This window comes from Anarrhichthys ocellatus, unplaced genomic scaffold (assembly GCF_004355925.1).
Source record: "Anarrhichthys ocellatus isolate YVR2014 unplaced genomic scaffold, GSC_Weel_1.0 scaffold18, whole genome shotgun sequence".
Lineage (NCBI taxonomy): Eukaryota > Metazoa > Chordata > Actinopteri > Perciformes > Anarhichadidae > Anarrhichthys > Anarrhichthys ocellatus.
Window position 1 is genome coordinate 3,712,394 of NW_022280048.1, and position 18,552 is coordinate 3,730,945.

General features: G+C 42.7%; 1 protein-coding gene across 7 annotated transcripts in view; it reads left to right on the forward strand.

Moving 5' to 3' along the window:
- The window catches only part of acaca (acetyl-CoA carboxylase alpha), a 29,764-nt gene extending 20,821 nt beyond the window's left edge, over positions 1 to 8,943 (forward strand). For all 7 annotated transcript variants that reach the window (XM_031857026.1, XM_031857028.1, XM_031857030.1 and 4 more), the window contains 11 exons: positions 1,007 to 1,150; positions 1,261 to 1,381; positions 2,532 to 2,628; positions 2,752 to 2,848; positions 2,944 to 3,079; positions 3,159 to 3,336; positions 3,421 to 3,533; positions 4,235 to 4,389; positions 5,247 to 5,417; positions 7,004 to 7,140; positions 7,253 to 8,943. In XM_031857026.1, the coding sequence (XP_031712886.1) occupies positions 1,007 to 1,150; positions 1,261 to 1,381; positions 2,532 to 2,628; positions 2,752 to 2,848; positions 2,944 to 3,079; positions 3,159 to 3,336; positions 3,421 to 3,533; positions 4,235 to 4,389; positions 5,247 to 5,417; positions 7,004 to 7,140; positions 7,253 to 7,379 (1,476 nt within the window). In that variant the 3' untranslated portion in view covers positions 7,380 to 8,943. The remainder of the gene's footprint in view (positions 1 to 1,006; positions 1,151 to 1,260; positions 1,382 to 2,531; positions 2,629 to 2,751; positions 2,849 to 2,943; positions 3,080 to 3,158; positions 3,337 to 3,420; positions 3,534 to 4,234; positions 4,390 to 5,246; positions 5,418 to 7,003; positions 7,141 to 7,252) is intronic.
- The last annotated feature ends 9,609 nt before the right edge of the window (positions 8,944 to 18,552 follow it).

The window sequence follows — 18,552 nt, forward strand, 5'->3', positions numbered from 1 at the left end:
TGCGCAGGTGATGTATTGCAAAATATCTGTTGTGTTTATTTTAAAATGGCACTGACTTCACCAGCAAGAAAAAGAGTAGTGGTTTTCTCCCTGTTTATCATCTGGTTTCCTGGCTATTAGCTGAAACTTAATGGAGAGCAGGAGGCTGCCACCCAGAGATCATCATTCCATTAACTGCTGGAAAGCTCTCATATTTTCATGGGGAGTGGATAGTAACTACGAGCATAAATACCCCAGTGAGCTGTTACATCCCATTGGCCCCTCATTTTCTTCCTCCCAGTCATCCCTCTCGGTTCCTCCTCCTGTATCCCGCTCTCTTCTCTCTGCTGTGGAATCCTAATGAAGCCGCCGATGGCCGGAGGCATAGGGGTTTTGTGTATGTCAAGGTGACTGCAATGTTTCCTGGGGCCGCAGGCTTTCCTGACAGCTTTAGGAGAGTGCCCTAGATTTGTAGCCAAATACATAACCATTAATGGTAATAAAGAAAGTAAATGATGGCTGAAAAGGTGAGAGCGGAGGCCAGGGATTGAGCTCCTCTCTGATTTTTATGGAACCATGTCAGGGCCTCGCCACCTGTTCTAGCCCGCTTATGAAAATAGGGTGGGCTGGGAGTGAGATTTTATGGCTTCAGGTTGGCATAGGGGCAGTTTTGAAGGCAAATAGTTTGGTGGCTTCCATCTCCGAACCAACCCTGATGCAACAACAGCCTCTATCACTAACTGGTAGATGGCAATGTGTAGAGAGAGGAGGCCTTCTAAAGGGTGAATCCACACTGAATTAATTTGGGCAGAAGAGGGGTGCTCCTGTTTTCAAGTAGGTTTCAAGAGCAGTGCCTCTGTACATGACCTCCGTGTGATGTACAGCTAAAAGTCTTGTTTTTGTGTACATGCCTAAAAAGCCAAAAATGAAATGTCTGGGATTCAGCAAAAAAGTGTTGTTTTTATCATTTTATCTTTCCCCCCCATGATGTAAAATCCACACACTTCTTTTTTTTTTCACATCTCAGGTGCTGGGAAGAGAAGTGTACACATCGAACAACCAACTTGGCGGCATTCAAATCATGCACAACAACGGTGTGACCCACAGTACTGTTTGTGATGACTTTGAGGGAGTCTTCGCGCTTCTGGAGTGGCTATCCTACATGCCCATGGTAATCTTGGGATGCTGCATCTCATATCAGTGTTATAAATGAACGTATCCAAATGTTTAGAGCTGTGTAGTTGTTGTCGTCGTGAATTAAAAACAACTTCCTTTCTTCAGTCTAAATCTAGTCCAGTGCCAATCCTCAATGCCAAGGATCCCATAGATCGGCTGGTGGACTTTGTGCCTACAAAGGCTCCGTATGACCCTCGCTGGATGCTAGCAGGACGTCCCAGCCAGAGTGAGTGTCCAGAGAAATCTTTTAATGGAAACTGTTCTGGTAGATACTCTTCAGGTGGTTGTTTTGTGATGTAAATGGAGGTAAGCAGTAGGTAAATGTTATGGAAGTATTTGATTTTTGTCATCTTTAAATATTACCACAACGATATACCTTATCCGTATTCCTCTCACATGAGTGAATTTTGCAAAAGTATTTGCTTGTCAAGCTTGTCCATCGTTAGGACATTTCTGATTGTTGATTGGACAAAAGACACTTTTCACCATTTCATAGACTAAATGTTTAACGTTAATTATTAATGAATCATCTAATTAATCTATAATGAAAACAATTGCTAGTTGCAGCCCTACATTAATACTGTACATTCAGCCCTACAGCCGTTCACTGCCCCAGAAATGGCTACATCAAATACTGAGTTGCGCTGAAAGTTGCATTGACGTACATAGCATCCTGGTTGTAACTGCGATGATGATTTATATACGTTCACTTTTGCTCATTTCCTCTACTAATCAGTTTTTATTCAAAATGCTTCATCAGCAGTGTTAAAGAGCCACACTCCCATTTGTTGTGTGTTATTTGTAAAGTATATTATTCATATACAATATTCATCATTTAATCCTAATATCCTCTGGGTTAAAGGTTGAAGTAATCCATTACTAGAGAGACTATTGAGAAACGGCGAAGCCTGGCATCATGCTTCTCAAGGCAACAATCGGTGATCCAGCATGTTTTACACTGCGGGTCAGGACTGAGCAGGTTCCACATCAGTGTTATTACAGCTTGGGAGAGAAGAGAGATTGGGGGACCGTGTGGGAAGCCAGTCAACGTCTCTGGTAGTGATGAGAGGCGAGGCTTAATTGAATGGTAACCTCACAGGCTGGGCATGTTCCTCGGGGTGTGCATGCAGAAAAAGAGCTGAATAAGCCTCCTCCTGCAGTCATCCATCATGGTTTGCTGCCAGGATTCGACTCTTGAGGAAAGAAATACACAACCTCGGACTGCAGGAGGACTGAAGCCAGAGTTTTTGAGAACGCTATGGAAAAAGATTGATTCAGCTGCATTTCCAATTTGCAATCATCAAGTCCACGGTCTTTCCTCTGACACCCTTTTTTTTTTTTTTCACCATTCTGCACTCGCTACTCTCTGTATACAGCTCCAAAGGGTTCCTGGCAGACTGGCTTTTTTGACCAGGGCTCCTTCATGGAGATCATGCAGCCCTGGGCTCAGAGTGTGGTGGTGGGCCGAGCCAGGTAAGTCCTCCCAGCAGAGCACTAAACCCCGATGACACACTGCCAGTAATGAATTTGTTTGCACTACAAACGTAGTGGAGGTGTTGTGTAGATGTCAGCGCTGAACGGCCTCTCTCTCCACAGACTGGGCGGGATACCGACGGGGGTGGTCGCCGTGGAAACCAGGTCAGTGGAGCTGTCGATCCCAGCCGATCCGGCCAATTTGGACTCTGATGCAAAGGTAAGAGGAGCGCATGTACTGAAGCGTGAACTGGCAAGTATTTCGACACTCGCAGACACAGCCGCTGATGCTGATTTTCTGATTTGTATATTTAGATCATCCAGCAGGCGGGACAGGTGTGGTTCCCAGATTCTGCTTTCAAAACAGCCCAAGCCATAAAGGACTTTAACAGAGAGGGTCTGCCTCTTATAGTGTTTGCCAACTGGAGGGGCTTTTCTGGGGGAATGAAAGGTACTTCAGCTTGCGTTGTAATCGGTCAATCTGGAGTTAAACCCATTCATTCAGTGTCATAAAATTCTCCTTTTGTTAGATATGTACGACCAGGTGCTGAAGTTTGGGGCCTACATTGTGGACGGGCTGAGGGAGTACAAGCAGCCGGTGCTGGTTTATATTCCACCCCATGCTGAGCTGAGGGGAGGATCCTGGGTGGTTATAGATCCCACCATCAACCCGCGTCACATGGAGATGTACGCTGACAAGGACAGCCGGTGAGTTGGACTGGAAATAAGGGGAAGAGTGAGTATCATCTTTATCAAACCACTTTTGTTCACTTGAATCATTCTTGTCTCCAGTGGTGGTGTTTTGGAGCCTGAAGGAACAGTGGAGATCAAATTCAGGAGGAAGGACCTGGTAAAGACCATGAGAAGAGTGGATCCAATCTACACAAGCTTGGCTGAAAAACTGGGTGAGTCCTCCATTTCAATTCTAATTATAGCCCTTTTACTGGCGTCTTTGTCCCCCTCGGCCTTGTCCTCATTTCAGAAAATGAGCAATATATCAGGTGGGAGCATGTGTGCTTTCACTGTCGCTCTTTATTTGGCGTTGATTGTATCATCTTCACTGCACTCCCTTGGGAGACGTGTCAATCACAGCCTGCTCAGATCAATCACCAGCTCTCCTGTCTCTCCCGCACAGCCTATTGATTTTCCTCTTGGGCTCAGAGCAACTGTGGTCCAATGCTGTGTGGGGCTTGGCGCTGTGGGCGAACTGGTGGAATGGAGGGTTTGCCGCGGATGGTTTGAGAGATTACAGATTGGAATTGACAGAAATCAGTCTTTGGTGACAGCAGCCCAGGGGTTGTGGGGAAGCTCTAAAACAAAATGCTGTTAGCAGGAGTTAATTCACCGCTGCATGCTCATGTAGAACCCGATTTGATGGTAATGGGACTATAAGGGGAGGCCAGCTATAGGACGATGTGAGGATAGAATTCTTGGCCTTCACACCTAAACTCAGTCCCTCATACACTGCATTTCCTGTGCCTATTAGCATCAACTGTGTTTCCATGTCCATAAACTCTGCTCGTAATAAAAAAAACTGCAGGCTTATTGCAGTCGGTTCTTGGCAAATGACCCGACAGCAGTATTTTACAGTATTGTTTTCCAACAGGAACGCCAGAGCTGAGTCCCCCTGATCGTAAAGAGCTGGAGACCAAACTGAAGCAGCGCGAGGAGTTCCTCCTGCCAATCTACCACCAGGTGGCTGTGCAGTTTGCAGACCTCCACGACACCCCAGGTCGCATGCAAGAGAAGGGCGTCATAACGGTGAGCACTTCTTGCAGCCTTGTATTTGCTACAGTGCAAGTGTGCCGTATGTCGGGGGGGAAGCCCACAGGGGAGTATCAGTCTAGCTGCTGTACCTGCACGTGCCTGGTGAATAATGTTTGGTCTCACTAGGCTGTGAGACTCGTAATTATCTTGTGATGACCCTGGTCAATCACCTTTAGAAACCACAGAGCAGCCTCAGGCGAGCCCCCCCCCATCTCATCATGGGCCTTCCCATTCCCATCTTACACACACACTCACTTTGACTGCCATCCGTCTGTGAAAGACCCCTCTGGCCGTGTGAGCAGTGTATTATTTTGTGCACGCAGTATGGACTGGAAAGACTTACCAACTGCAGTGGTCTGCATGTTCAACTCGAGTACATCTGCAGAGAAATCAGTGATCGTAGCTTCTAAAATCCTCACATCGTCGGTCCACTGCGATGAACTCTTCATTTACAGAACGACACGTTTCTGTAACGTACATTAACCTAATCAACAGTGTTACATCCGTAAATCCACGACAAAATGAAAAGATTCCCACATACAATTTTCATGAATCCACACATAAACGGCCTGAGATTATGTGATAGAAAATACTTAAATCAAGCCAAATGTACAGCACAGACCTTTCCTGCCAGGTATTTGGATTTCCTTAATGAGTTCTATGTCATTGTGACATCCCAAGGGATTGGTTGAGACAGGCAGAAAATTATTCATACTCCCCTTTTCAAAATCACAAAGAATGAAATACACTGACTTGTATGTTGACATTTAATAAATTGCCAAACGTAGGCGACAGTAGCTTCTAATTATATAGTTGCATTTACACTATTATTTCTTTTTGGCTTATCTCAGGATATCCTTGATTGGCAAACGTCCCGTCAGTTCTTCTACTGGCGCCTGCGGCGTCTGCTGCTGGAGGACACTGTGATGAGGAAGATCCAAGCGGCCAACAACGAGCTGACAAACGGCCAGATCCAGGCAATGCTGCGCCGCTGGTTTGTGGAGGCCGAGGGGGCCGTCAAGGTAAAAACCCACCACATTACTTATAGGCTTTGTCTCTTTGTCTCTCATTATTCAGGGACTTTGAGCGGAAGATGTAGGAAACCGTAGTTAATATCTCATAGACTTACATAGTATACGTGAGCTAGATTTAGAATTTAACTGAAAGTTGACAGCATACATAAATGATGATGATTTATTCAGCTTGCACAGATTCTAAACAGATGTATGTCTAACATGTGACTCTATGGCAATCAAAGTTAGCAAGCACAGCTTCATTTCAGTGGTCAGTTTGTGGTTCTTTAGAGTTTTAGAAAAGGTCAAAAATACCCTGTAAATACTCCTAAAGTCATGTAATGCAAATCATGCATTTTAATAACCAAGTCAAAGTAAAAGCTGAGAGATGTGATGAGAACGTGGGCAAAAAAACCTGTATAGAATACTACAGTATCTTGTTTCAGCATTTCCTAGATACACAGCCTCACAACTGAACAGACATCTGGAAATTGCTTATTTTTTCTTCTTCTCTCCAATGCCTTAAATCTGTTTCACACCAACGCAGATGACTTGTGCTAAAGCATGAGCAACATATGCGCTTAGACTTGTCATTTTTACAAATGTATTTCTAGATTCCATATAGTTCAGGTATCTACTCGTATCCAAAGTCATCATATTCAGTCCTCTGGGAGATGAATGATCGAGAGAGTCTTTTAACTCCAGTTCAGAATTTCATACTGGCTGCAATTTGTCCATTCCAGGTAAGTGTGTAGATGCTCAAGTAAACACCCTCTTAGCCTCTGGGAGTGATTACAGAGGCTGATTCTTTTTATCCTGAAGCTCCCATTCCTTCCCTTCAAGCTGCACCAGATAAAAGAGGCAGTCGGCTTTCCTGTTAAATCATCGTGTTGAAATACAGATGGTCTGATAAACTTGATAGTCAACGGAAATAAACATCCCTCAGAGACACACGAACGCCGTTCCTTCCGGCCCAGTCTCGGTGCTCAGAGCAACCAGCCACAGGGGCGACAGGAAGCCGGGCCCAGCATTTGAGATCTCCCTCAGAAGTGGCCTTCTTGTTAGCTAATATATTATCCCAATCAGGACTGGCTGTCTTAAGCCACAATTAATCACAGCCCTGGCACGTGCAGATAGGAGAGCAACACGCTGTTTCTTAATTAAAAGCAAACAGATTAAAAATGATTAATAAGGGCATTAAATGTACTTGCGGACCTCAAGCAGGACTGTTCATAAAAAAAGGCAAGAGCCCATTAAACCCCTCAGCCCCCAAATCTTTGCTAAGCCCTCCAGCCTGGCTTTGTTTGGGATCAGAGATGCCGGCACTCATGAATACTAATTTTTCCTATCGGGTCCAGTCAACGCGACATCGGGTCCCCCACTTTGCGCCTGTCCATCTCTTTTGTTGTTGTTGATATTTATTTGCTGATTAATAATATTGTATATGTTTTATCCATTCATATACGGTATTTGAGTTTTAATTGTTTCCTTTAATTCCCAATTGTGTGATGTCTAGACCCAATTTACTTACTTTTGAATCTTGCGAGTAGTTATTCATCTTCTCTCCTGTAACACCCGCCTCTTGCATTATACAGGCCTATCTGTGGGATGACAATGAAGAGGTGGTGGTATGGCTGGAGAGGCAGCTAGCTGAAGAAGAGGGCGCACGGTCCATCGTCGACGAGAACATCAAGTACATCTGCCGAGATCACATCCTCAAGCAGATACGCAGGTGATAATTCTAAACAGTGCAGGGAAGAGTTATACGGTCATCACCCCCACCTGGCTAACACATGAAATCCAGCCTTCCTTTCATGATTGCGATGTCTTCCTTTTGTTTTCAGCCTCGTCCAAGCCAATCCAGAGGTTGCCATGGATTCTATCGTGCACATGACCCAGCACATATCGCCCACACAGAGAGCTGAGGTGGTGCGCATCCTGTCCACAATGGAGACGTCGGCCTCCTCCTAGTGGGAGCCCGGCCTCTCCTCCCCCCTGCCTGGCTGAAGATCAGCTCAGGCCGCAGCCGCAGCCAAATGGGAGCCCGGCTCAGCCAGACCTGCTCCTGACCCGAGACCGGGGCTGGAAACCGAGGCTGGAGGAAGCCAACATGATGGGCCTTGGCAGCTGCCAGGTTACTGATGAATCGTTGGCTATGATTCTCACTCAGCAAGAGTTCAGATGACAGACGTCAATTATGACATTTTTGTAAATTGTCTTGTGAATCTGTATAATTTGCATTCAAGTGCAATTGAAAAATGTCGCAGGAAATATCTTTTGACTAATATGTAATAATTTGTTTGGGGTTTACACAGTTGGCCCAAGTGGATGTAGATGCTTCCATGATACAACAATACATTTAGAATGTTTTGTCATATTAAAATGCACCATGGTTTGTGACATATGCTTGTTAAGATTCACAAGTGTTTTGATGACCAAGTCGACAATGACAACACATTGCTAGGGGCATTAGCTCGAAAGGGGGTTTGCCGCTCCTAAGTAGGGAGCACTTAGTTACTGAACAAAGACGGGGAACACTACAACAGAGCTGGACAGGAGAGCCCAGCAGGAAGCGGGGGACGAGGTCCCTTTTAGACCCCGACTGTTTCACAGTTACCCTGCAGCGAGCGACGGGCAGCTCGCCTCACAATAAAACCACAGCTGTCCCTTCTGTTCGCGCAGTACACGCATGCTGCTCTAGATGCACTTTACTGCTTACGGTTCCCACACACATTTGCACCCAGAATCAAACCTGCAGTTTTAACTGGTGCATCTTGCATACATCCATACACATAAAGTCTTACAAAAAGTAATGAATACAGAGATGATAATCGCTCAAATGAGCATTAATAACTGTACGACGAGTGGATAATAGCGTTCTTGTTTCGAAAGAAAAGTCTGTTCTCCCTTGGGTTACTTTTTTTCCGGGACAAAAAAAGTCCAAGTAGTTGCTCCTAAAACAATTTATTTAATTTTTTTTTTTTAACTACAGAAATATTTTTGAATTTGTGCTAATTGGATTTCTAAATCATTAAATGTTTGTGAAAAAACAAAGGCTACTGTTTACTGGATTTACATGTTCTATAAAATGTGGTGTCTAATTTTCACTGTAATCCACACTAACTGTTCTATTTAAAGGTTCCGTATGTATATGAAATGTGACTTGTTTTTAATATTAATTCTTTGGAAAACTGTTGCATATTATTGCATATTACCTCTCTACTTGAGTTTGTTACAAATAGACAGGCAGACTGGGCCAACTGTATGAGACCAGAGAACATATACTATTCAGAAAATGGCACCATGATGTTGATTTCAATACTTTAGGTCAGCATGTCGTACGCTCTGCAGGAAATGCAACGTCAGCAATGTGAAACGGCTCTGTGTTCAGTGCTGTGCCTTTTTATGTGACTGTGTTGACATGTATTCCAGTTGCTTTATAAGTAACTGGTTGTTTCCTATTCAAGGATGGAGAACAATTGACAGTGATGAGCTCTAACTGTGTCTGCAAATTTAATAAAGCTTACCCAACTTAGTTTGAAGTGTGTGTGTGTGTGTGCAAAAACGTAACTGTTTCTTTTTTTAAGTAAGGCAGTTTTCACAAAACAAGTTTTTAAGAATTTGAAGTAATTTAATTTGTCAATTATTTTGGTATATTGATGATCCTCAGGACAGATAGTCACATCACTGGAAGCCTCATTAATTTCAGCAGTCAGAACAAAGTCTATTACTCTGGAGAGACGTTTTCTGATTACTCGAAAATGATAGTCTTCCCATTCCTCAATCCACAGATGATTAAAGTGGCATTTTCTTCCCGCCTTTTAAACTTCAACGGTATTAAGGAGGATGAAGCAGATCAAACAAACATTGAGGGATCTATTTCATCCTTCCTCCTTTCTTTTTTTTTTATTTTGCCTCGTTCTTTCATTTCATTCCCTTGGCTCTGTCAATTCTTTTACCATCCCACCAACAAATATGTAAGACAAATTGAGTTGCATGCACCCAATACCCACCACAATTATAAGTGGCCCAGTAAGAAAATGAGTCATTTGGTGGTATAATTGGAAATGTGCCTTTGCTTGGTCTCTGTGGTCTCCCAGAGGGTTTTGCTCATTTGTGGTGCCCATGCTAGGCTGGCTAATTCTCCTTCTAATCACAGACAAAATGCAGAATCAGGTTCCGCCTCAACCACTGGGGTGGAGGGAACGGGTTAGGTGAAACTGGCATGAAACGGCTTCATGTTGTCCTTTTTTTTTTATTTACAATGTGGATCAGGAGTGTTGATTTATAATATAATACATTGATTTACATCAAGTCTTGAAAGGTTTTGTCTGCCTTCTATTGGTCCAATGAAATACCTACTTTTAGGGAATAGAACTAAGCTGATATGCAAAATCTATATTTTTACTTTCCGATTGCCGAGCCCCAGTGAAGGCTGCTTTCAGGCAGAACTGTGACCAAAATGGAGCAGGGAACAGCAAGAAATATTAATCGTGGGAGAAAAAAAAAGAAGAAAATCAGTGTCTACGATAAGATTGAAATGTACGCATTAAGATAGTGCAGAGGGAAGACTCAATCATGCATCTGAGGCCACCATAATTCCACATTCACCCATCTCAATGACTTGACAGCACTTGAGAGACAATGCCCGTGACCCAGTTGCAGGATTCCAATTAGCAGGGTGTATGCAACAGTTGAGATGAAAAGAGAACAGGGTCTTTACAGAGCCCCAGGGCTGTCTGATTACTGCCTGAAAACAAGAGTCTTTTGCCCGTGACAAAGAGTCGACCGACACAGAGGGAGTGCCAGGCCCCAGCTGTTCTCATTCTCTCCAGGCTGAGGATTCTGGAGAGCTCATCTCCGCCTGCCTGCCTTTTTTTTTTTTTTTTTTTTTTTTTTAACATTACTACCATATCAGAAAGTATGCAGGCCAGCCACAGTAAGACACTTTTCATATGTGACTTATGAGTTAAATAACTTTTGGGAGATTTTTCAATCCTGGATAGAAACAGACGACCTCTGGTTCATAAGCCTGCATCTGTCACATCAAGGCAACCTCTTATGTTTTACGGGTATATCTATATTTCTTGTAACCATGTTAAAGTAGCCTATCTTTTTAGTCAAATGTTTTTAGTGGACTACTACAAAGTTTATTAACATTATAGTTCTATAACTCAAATTGAGCATTTTGAAATACATTGCCAAAGTGCATTTTCAATAAGTAAATTAGCTTGCGCTAAGGTAAGGTTTACTTTCAGCACAACCTTTTATCAGTGAATATTTGATCATTATTAAGTAAAAATAAAGTAATTTTACAACAACTTAAGCTGTATTTAAGTATTCCTATGAAACAAGTTCTAGTTTAAAACACAGTTTTTATTGTACTTAAGTATATTTTCCACAAGTCTTCAAATGCCTGTAAATCTGTGAAGTAAGTTTAGATGCTACTTATTATACATTCTTAATTAAACTCATTACAAGGTCATAAATCAAAAGTTATTATATCATGTGGTTAGAATTGTTAAATACAGATGATTTATATCCACATATCCAAAGCCTACTATCAACTTACTTCACATGGTGAAGCAGATACATTACATTTAGTACCCAGAACATGCTGCAATACAGTTTGATCAAACAGACTCCCAGTCTAGTTGGTCTTCAAGCTGATTCTCTAATGGGAAGTAAAACACTGTTGTCATACTGATGGCTTTGTTTGCATACAGTTTTATGACGGTGGTGCTTCAGATTCCACTATGCATGTCAAGGCTTTCATGATTTATAATGTCTGAAAGACTTAAATGATGAAGGGCAAACCGAATTTCTGAAAAGCAATTTCCATCTATAGATCAAGAATTAAAATGAATGACGTATTGTATCTTGAATGCAAGAGAGGCCAGCGTCGCTGTTCTAGTCGTGAATCTCTCCAGGGGCAGGGAGGCAGCCTGTCAGCCAGCTGCATGAGAGGCTTAATCTTCAATCTGCGTTTGGAACGTGCCACAGGGGTCAAAGATTACAACACCCTGTGATCATCGGCCCCATAATGCATACATTCTCATTCTGTCAGGGCTTGGTAAACATTGGCCTGACTAACCGAGCATCGGGACAACAGAAGAGGAGGGCTAACTCACAGGCAGACAAACAGACAGAAGAGGGAGAAGGCACCAGAACAAAACAGAGGACTTTACGTTAAAAGCTCAGCACCGACTAAATATTTTAGTCTTGACTTCATTCAAAAATACAGTTTTTATTTTAATAATAAACACATCCACCAGCAAAACTCTCCTCAATAGCCTGCTTTTCATCGTCAGGAAGAAATCAATATTGTGCTATAGTCGAGTACACAATAATTAAGTTGCTATTTGTCCTAATACTGCTGCTCATGCAGCAGACTGTTTTTACTGCAACATCAGAGAAACATAGCTCCACCAATATGAACAATAATATGCAAAAAGCTCCTCAGCTGTGCATTGCAGACCAGGTGAAACTGCTCCCTGTACCATACAGCCACCACCACCCCCGCTCACCACCACCACCACCCCGACATTAACATTCATGGAGCCACTGGAGTGTGGCGAGCCGCGTAAATCGAGCCAGCGACGAGATGCAGGGATGGGGGGGAATGGGGGATGGAGGGATGTTTGAGGAAGGCGAGGGGTGGGGTGGGGTGTGGTGTGGTGGTGGTGAAGGTTGCCCAGTATGGGATTGTGGGAAAGGTCAGCAAGCAAGGTGCTACGTCTTTGGCCATATATCACAGTTATTACTGTGGGTCATTGACTGGTATGGAAATTAGAGGAGCAGTGACAGGCCCGCGTGTCATGATGCTGTAAGAATGGACAAGGCCGGGCCAACAAGAAGGCACTGCATCTCAGTAAAAGCGGCATGGCTCCAGGGCATGGCAAAAAAATGGACATTCCCATCAGCCTCAGCTGTATAGGCCTAACTAACAAAATGCTTGCATGCTAGCTAACAAAGATGGTGAGCATGGCATTTACAGTACCATAGACTGTATGAGAAGTGGACGTAATCGCCGTGATGTCACCCACTGGTTTGTGGACTTCGGTTTTGAAGCCTCGAGTTCGGCGTTTTGGCCACAGCCATCTTGGAGCCTGACCCTAACTACTCGAGGTCAATGCCTAACCTTAACCAACCGTCTCTGCCTCAACCAGCTACGCAGGGCTGGTCCTGCCAAGACAAGCAGTGGGATTCATAATCTCGCCAGCATACTCATAAGAAGTTATAGTATGCACAGAGATGCTGACTAAAACAGTTGAGCTGATTGCAAACGTCAGTCCAGCAGCAGTGCTGTTTGAGAGGTGCGCCACATTAAAATGCATGCATTACAGGCATATCAGCAGAGCGTGGAAAGCCAACTCCCTATGGAAATGTTGGTCGGCTGCTTCTCATAGGGCCTGCGGAAGGGTTTATTTGTGACCAGTGTCCTCTGGCTCAGAAGGACAAAGGCAGCCAACCAGGGAAATCATTGTGCTTGACAACATCACATACAGTAGTTCCATCTGACAGCGTTGGTTTGAAACATTTAAATCAGACTGATGAAGACGTTTTTAAGTTATCGAGAAGCTGTCACTCCAGAAGAGTGGTGGTGGTGGAGAAAAGTAAAGACTGTGGAAGGGAGACATCAGTATTGCTGAGCATGGTCATACTGCTGCAAAAGCTGCTTCTTCTCTGTAATGTATTGACTGACTGGCTTCTGATCTAGCTTTGGCTGCAAAAAAAGGCCTACGTTTCAGATGAATGTGCTTTTAATGAAGCTCTTCACTTAGTGCTGTAAAAAGCTTAAAACAAACTTTTGACACTGGAGAAGACACCTGCAGCACTTGATCAAACACTGAATCGATATGTGGTGCGTTTCTCCTGGTGGCTCAGAGAAATGGGAGTACAAAGCAGAGGAGGTGGAGGTGTGGACCTGGCAGAAACACTATAGCTCATGAACCCCCCCCCCTCTCCACAACTGTCGCCACCCTGGTCGTCAACCCCATTACACAGACGCATGCACACAGACGCATGCACACAGACGTTTTGCAGCGCCGAGCCTTTTCACACTTGAACATTTGAACGCTTGATTAGAAAGGAGAGAAGCGGCAATCTTCAATGTGTCTTTGTCATGTCTTTGTCTCAGTGTCCCCACGAACCACAATTACAGCACACAAAGAGATGTGAAGGAATTCAGCGGAGAATGTGTAGCATTGTGTCAAACCAGCTGGGGACCAAATACCTCCTCGTGCCTCCATACTGCAGGATATTTCAGGCCATTATTTTGCGTGCTGTTATTTGGCTTTTGACGTCTTTTGTCGAAAACAAGATCACGAGTAGTCGATTTCACAGACTGGTAGTGATGAACATCTAATTATGTTAGCAAGTTATCGCAACACAATTGGCAGCTGTTTGCCAATTTCCAAATCATGCATTTGAAATTATCAAAAACATGTATGTTGATAATTAATAATAACACCTAACTTTGCAAGGGCAGATCATATAGAATAATTCAGAACATGTCACATTTTAATGCATCTCTCTAAAAATGAACAGCAAGTGAAACGCTGATTAAAATCTTAACAAGCCTATCTCTGCCTTGGCTTGTGCGAGTGAATGACTTGTCAGTAGCTATAACATGCTGAAATCTTCTCAGCACTTGGCCTTGCAGATTAAGCACTGCAGGAAAAGAAAGTAGGTGAGGAACACTCATGATTCTGTCCTCTTCAACTTTAATCAAAAGTACACTGACGCGCTGCAGCCCCCCTCCCTCTCTTTCATAATAATGGGCCGCTAAAAATTCAGGAGGCAGGCTCCACATCAATCACTCGCCAGATTTGAGTCCAATGCAATAAATATGTAAATGAGGAGAAGCCAGTGTCTCGTAGCTTGGAGATCAGCGCAGAGAGAGAGAAAAAAGGGAAAAACTGTATTAATTGCCCATGGCCAGAGGAATCCTATTACTGTGGGCATTGATTATAAAATTGTATGTGTGAATGATTTTCATGCAGAAAGTGGACTACCAAGCCTACAGCGAAATTTGAAGAAAGAGTCAAATTAGCAAAAGCGGGGCCACATTTTGCAAGTGACTCAAAGGAAACAGCAACGACAAAAAGGCCAAATCTTAGTTCAAATAAGATTTAGATTAGAAAATGAAAAGGATTTCTATGTCACATTACAATAAAGTATTATCCAATCAAAATCTCTGTCCAGTTGTAATGTTTAACGGCGTTTACTTGCATTCAAGATTTACTTCCTCCCTTTCTCAGAAGCAACCCAGGAGAATGGGGCACAGGATGCGCTTCTTCTTTTACTCAATTCCATTGAAGTCGGAGTCCATTAGTGTGGTGCCCTAATGGACTCTCCCCTGAAAGATAGTTGACATTTTCCCACACTACATCATGATGAGGAGTGACAAAATGGTTATAAAAAGTCTTTATATGAAGAGCTTTTATGCATTATGCTCACTTTTCCAAAACAAATTGAGTGAAACGAAATCTAACACCTGACTACAGACTGCAAACGCACAGTATCCAACAAACCGAGCTCACTCTAAGATCAGTGTCATGTTTGGTGAAAAGAAACCATGAAGGGACTAACTGCAAGTAGCTTTCAGCCAAGTCAAGTGCAGCGTATGCGAGCAGTCAAAGTGTCCAAGTGGTAGTGATGAGCACTCGGCTGTTCACCCAGAAGTGAAAAGACTAAATCCACTACTTGTTTGACAGGAACTCTCAGATTTGGGTGTGTAATATTTACAAAATACAAAATATGTACATACTTTTGGACACGGTTCAATTTGTTCTGCAGAAGCACAAACATATGTACTACATGTCACATCTCAGAGGACAGATATTGTGCGTGGTTTGTCCTACAGTCACCATAATCACTAGACTTTAATTGATTCGCTGGCCTCGTGTTTGACATGCAAATCTCCCTCTTAATCGTGGCATTTTGCTCAGATAAACAGGGATTACCTTGATTAACAACATAGCATTACCTCCAAAAATTTGAAAGTGGTCGGCCTTAATTAACAGAACATGACCCCATTTAAAACCTTCAATAAATGATTGTATTTTTATGAATATTTATATGTTTATTTAAAAGTCTTCTTTTAGTATAGCTATAGTGGTCTTTGGGTATCCATCAACGTTATCTGAAAAGAGATTTGATATAATTGGATGATATATATGCTGTATATATTCATTAATTTACTCCTTGCTATGCACCTTTAACTTAATGAGGTGGACAACACAGTGACAACCAAGAATGTTATGTTAGAAGAAATGCGGTGGCGTTAAACTGAGATATGAGAAATAGACATCTCGACTTGTCTATTTTTATTGTTGAGTTACTGCATCGCTCAATCACTCTTCTTAGGAATTACTCCAACTCATAATTCCAACCTCTGTGAGAACTTGAGGTGGCTGCCGAACAACCACTCTGGGACAAGAAATGCTCACTTTCACTTGATGATGTATCATGTATATGATCTACTCATTTCCTCTGATTCCCACAGTTACAGTTGAATCAGCATCAAAACGGACGTACATTACTGTGCCTCAAATCAAAACAACTGCTGCTCCCCAGTGCTTTCAAACTTCAATCAGCTTTTGAGAAAGGACGATGTAACGTAGAAATGCACTGTGAAATGAAGCCATGTGGAACAGATACTAATCCCGGAGCGGGATGGGACTGTCTGGAGTAACAACCACCAGCTGATGAAGGAAATGTTGCCTCAAGCTTTTCCTCCATTAGCAGCTGGCCCCAGAAAGTTTGTATCTAACTGCGACTCCATTTGTGGAATTTGTCTTTGAACAGCAAAATGATCTTATTTCCAGGGGAGGTTAGGGTCTAACTACATAAAAGGTGAGTCTGATGATATCTATATTTTTCTTAGTGTCAACAAATCCCATGGAAAGACCAAAACAACAATGAATCTTTCAGCAAATATTGACTGTGTAATGCCGGATATATCTTTATTCCTTTGTGCCCGAGAGCTCCATTGTTAAAACACATCAATGAGCAACGCTGGGTGCCATATTCCTTCATCAACATGAACACAGGCGCTGTAGTTATCTCCGCCAGGAGGATCATGCGATCGGTCGCGTGCATACGTGAGTGAGTGAGTGAGTGACTGTGCACCTCTGTGTCTGTCCATGCTACTCTTGCATTGTGCTGCAGCAAACTGCAGGATGCTTTGGGTGGCCAGTTATGGCTGCATGCTCAGGGACCTCTCATGGTTGCGGTTAATCAACTTTCTCAAAACACCTTTCATTGCCTGTTTAGGTATAGGGGCCACCAGTGATAACACAGAATGCATCTCCGATCGCCCATCCGCTACTCTGCACCCACAGTGGAGGGATACCAGTTTGCGGTGTGTTTGTTAAGCAGCTAACAGAACGGACGTTGTGTTTGGCTAACAGCTAACAGACCTACCATACACACACTGCTGTACCTCTCGGCCGCTGCGGCTCGCTTTTATTGGTTTGAACGGCCATGATTCTTGTTTGTGAGTTTGAATGGTATGTTACAATGCCTTACATCCCCATCAGTGTCTAGACGGGGGGGGTTAGCCATTTGTGGGTTGTGTTCATTCAACCACACAACAGAGCAGTGGTCGTTGCAGACACACCTGGTGGAGTTCAGCCCTCGATGGCATTTCTACTGTTGAAATACCCTATTTACTCTAATTTGAGTAATGTTTTATGAAAACTAAAGTGCCAAAGTCGAATTGAGCTATTTTTTAAAAACAACAATGAGCAGGTTAAGGAAGATGGGGAGTATGAGATGGAATAACTTTTTGGTTTTGGTCTTTTCAGTGGATTCGTTGACAATAACAAAAAACAATGTGTTCATTAAGGTTGTGTTATTGAGAACTTTGCTGGCTTCGTTGAAAGGTATCAGCTTGCTTTTCCAACATCAGTTTTGATCTTGTGACCAACTGATGAGATATCAAGCCCAAAGTGAATCTTAAAAACATCCCAATACAAACAAATGTGAGAAATAACGGATCCACATCTATGTTGTCCAGCAGTTCCTGGTTAGTGTCTCTCCTGCCCCTCCCCCAAACCGCTTCACTGATCTGCTCCTTCAGCCCCCTGCTTCGCTGCCCAGTGTGGTTCAATATTCAGTGTTCGTCCCGTCCTCCTTTGTGCTGCTGCTCTCATCTTTCCCTGACTCTAAAATATCCAGTCAGTCATCATCTTCTTCTTCACTATCAGCAGAAATTACTTTTTATTTCATGCAAGCTTATGGACAATTAACAGATATATTAAAAAGGCCCTTTTCAGAATGTAAACATACATGCAGTATATTATGTGCTTAATAACTTTATAATTTATATATTTGTCTCTGAAAGGTCTCTTATAATAGAATGATGATGTTGTTGTTTGCTCTTAGTGTTTATGAACACCACCGTGACCTCATCGGATATATCAAGAAGCAAACAGGCAAACAAATGGCATTGAAACATCCGTGGTGTTGTGTTCTTCACTCACAGTACCGAGCAGACATCACCCACTCTATAAACCCGACAGCTCACTAACATTTGCAAAGTGATCCGAAAAGAATGCTGACCAATTGCTCCTGGATTTGAAAGTTCATTGATTGCTGGCTAGATGTTTCGTCTGGATTAGCCAACACTGTCAGTAACACCACAAAGAGCAGCTCTAGCTTTGTTGACTGTGCTGCAGCAGACCGCTCTTCTTTTTTTTTTTTTTAAGAGAACCTCTCCATGAAATTAATTTGAAAAATCCTAAATCTCCTTGTCAAGATTTTTGCATTATAAAAGTTACGGGTAAAGAGCTACCATTTAGCAATCTGTAACAATGCAATATACTAAATGTTGCAGCAATTAAACACAGCTAAACATTGTTAAAGGTGCTCTCAATAGAAGGAAACAAAATGTATGTGAATACATTGAATTAGGAATAATTAATAGTATATGTATGTATGTATATATATTTATTTAGATAACTACTAAGTACTGCGACTGGTTTCATCAGAACACGAGGATGATAATGAAAGTTCCAACACTGTTTGGAAATGAAGTTGCTTCCTTAATTGATCCCCTATTTAATCTCAACAAAGCCCTGTTCATTACACATTTAAAAAGTCAAGTATCCCCCATACTTGAAAGAACTAGTACTAT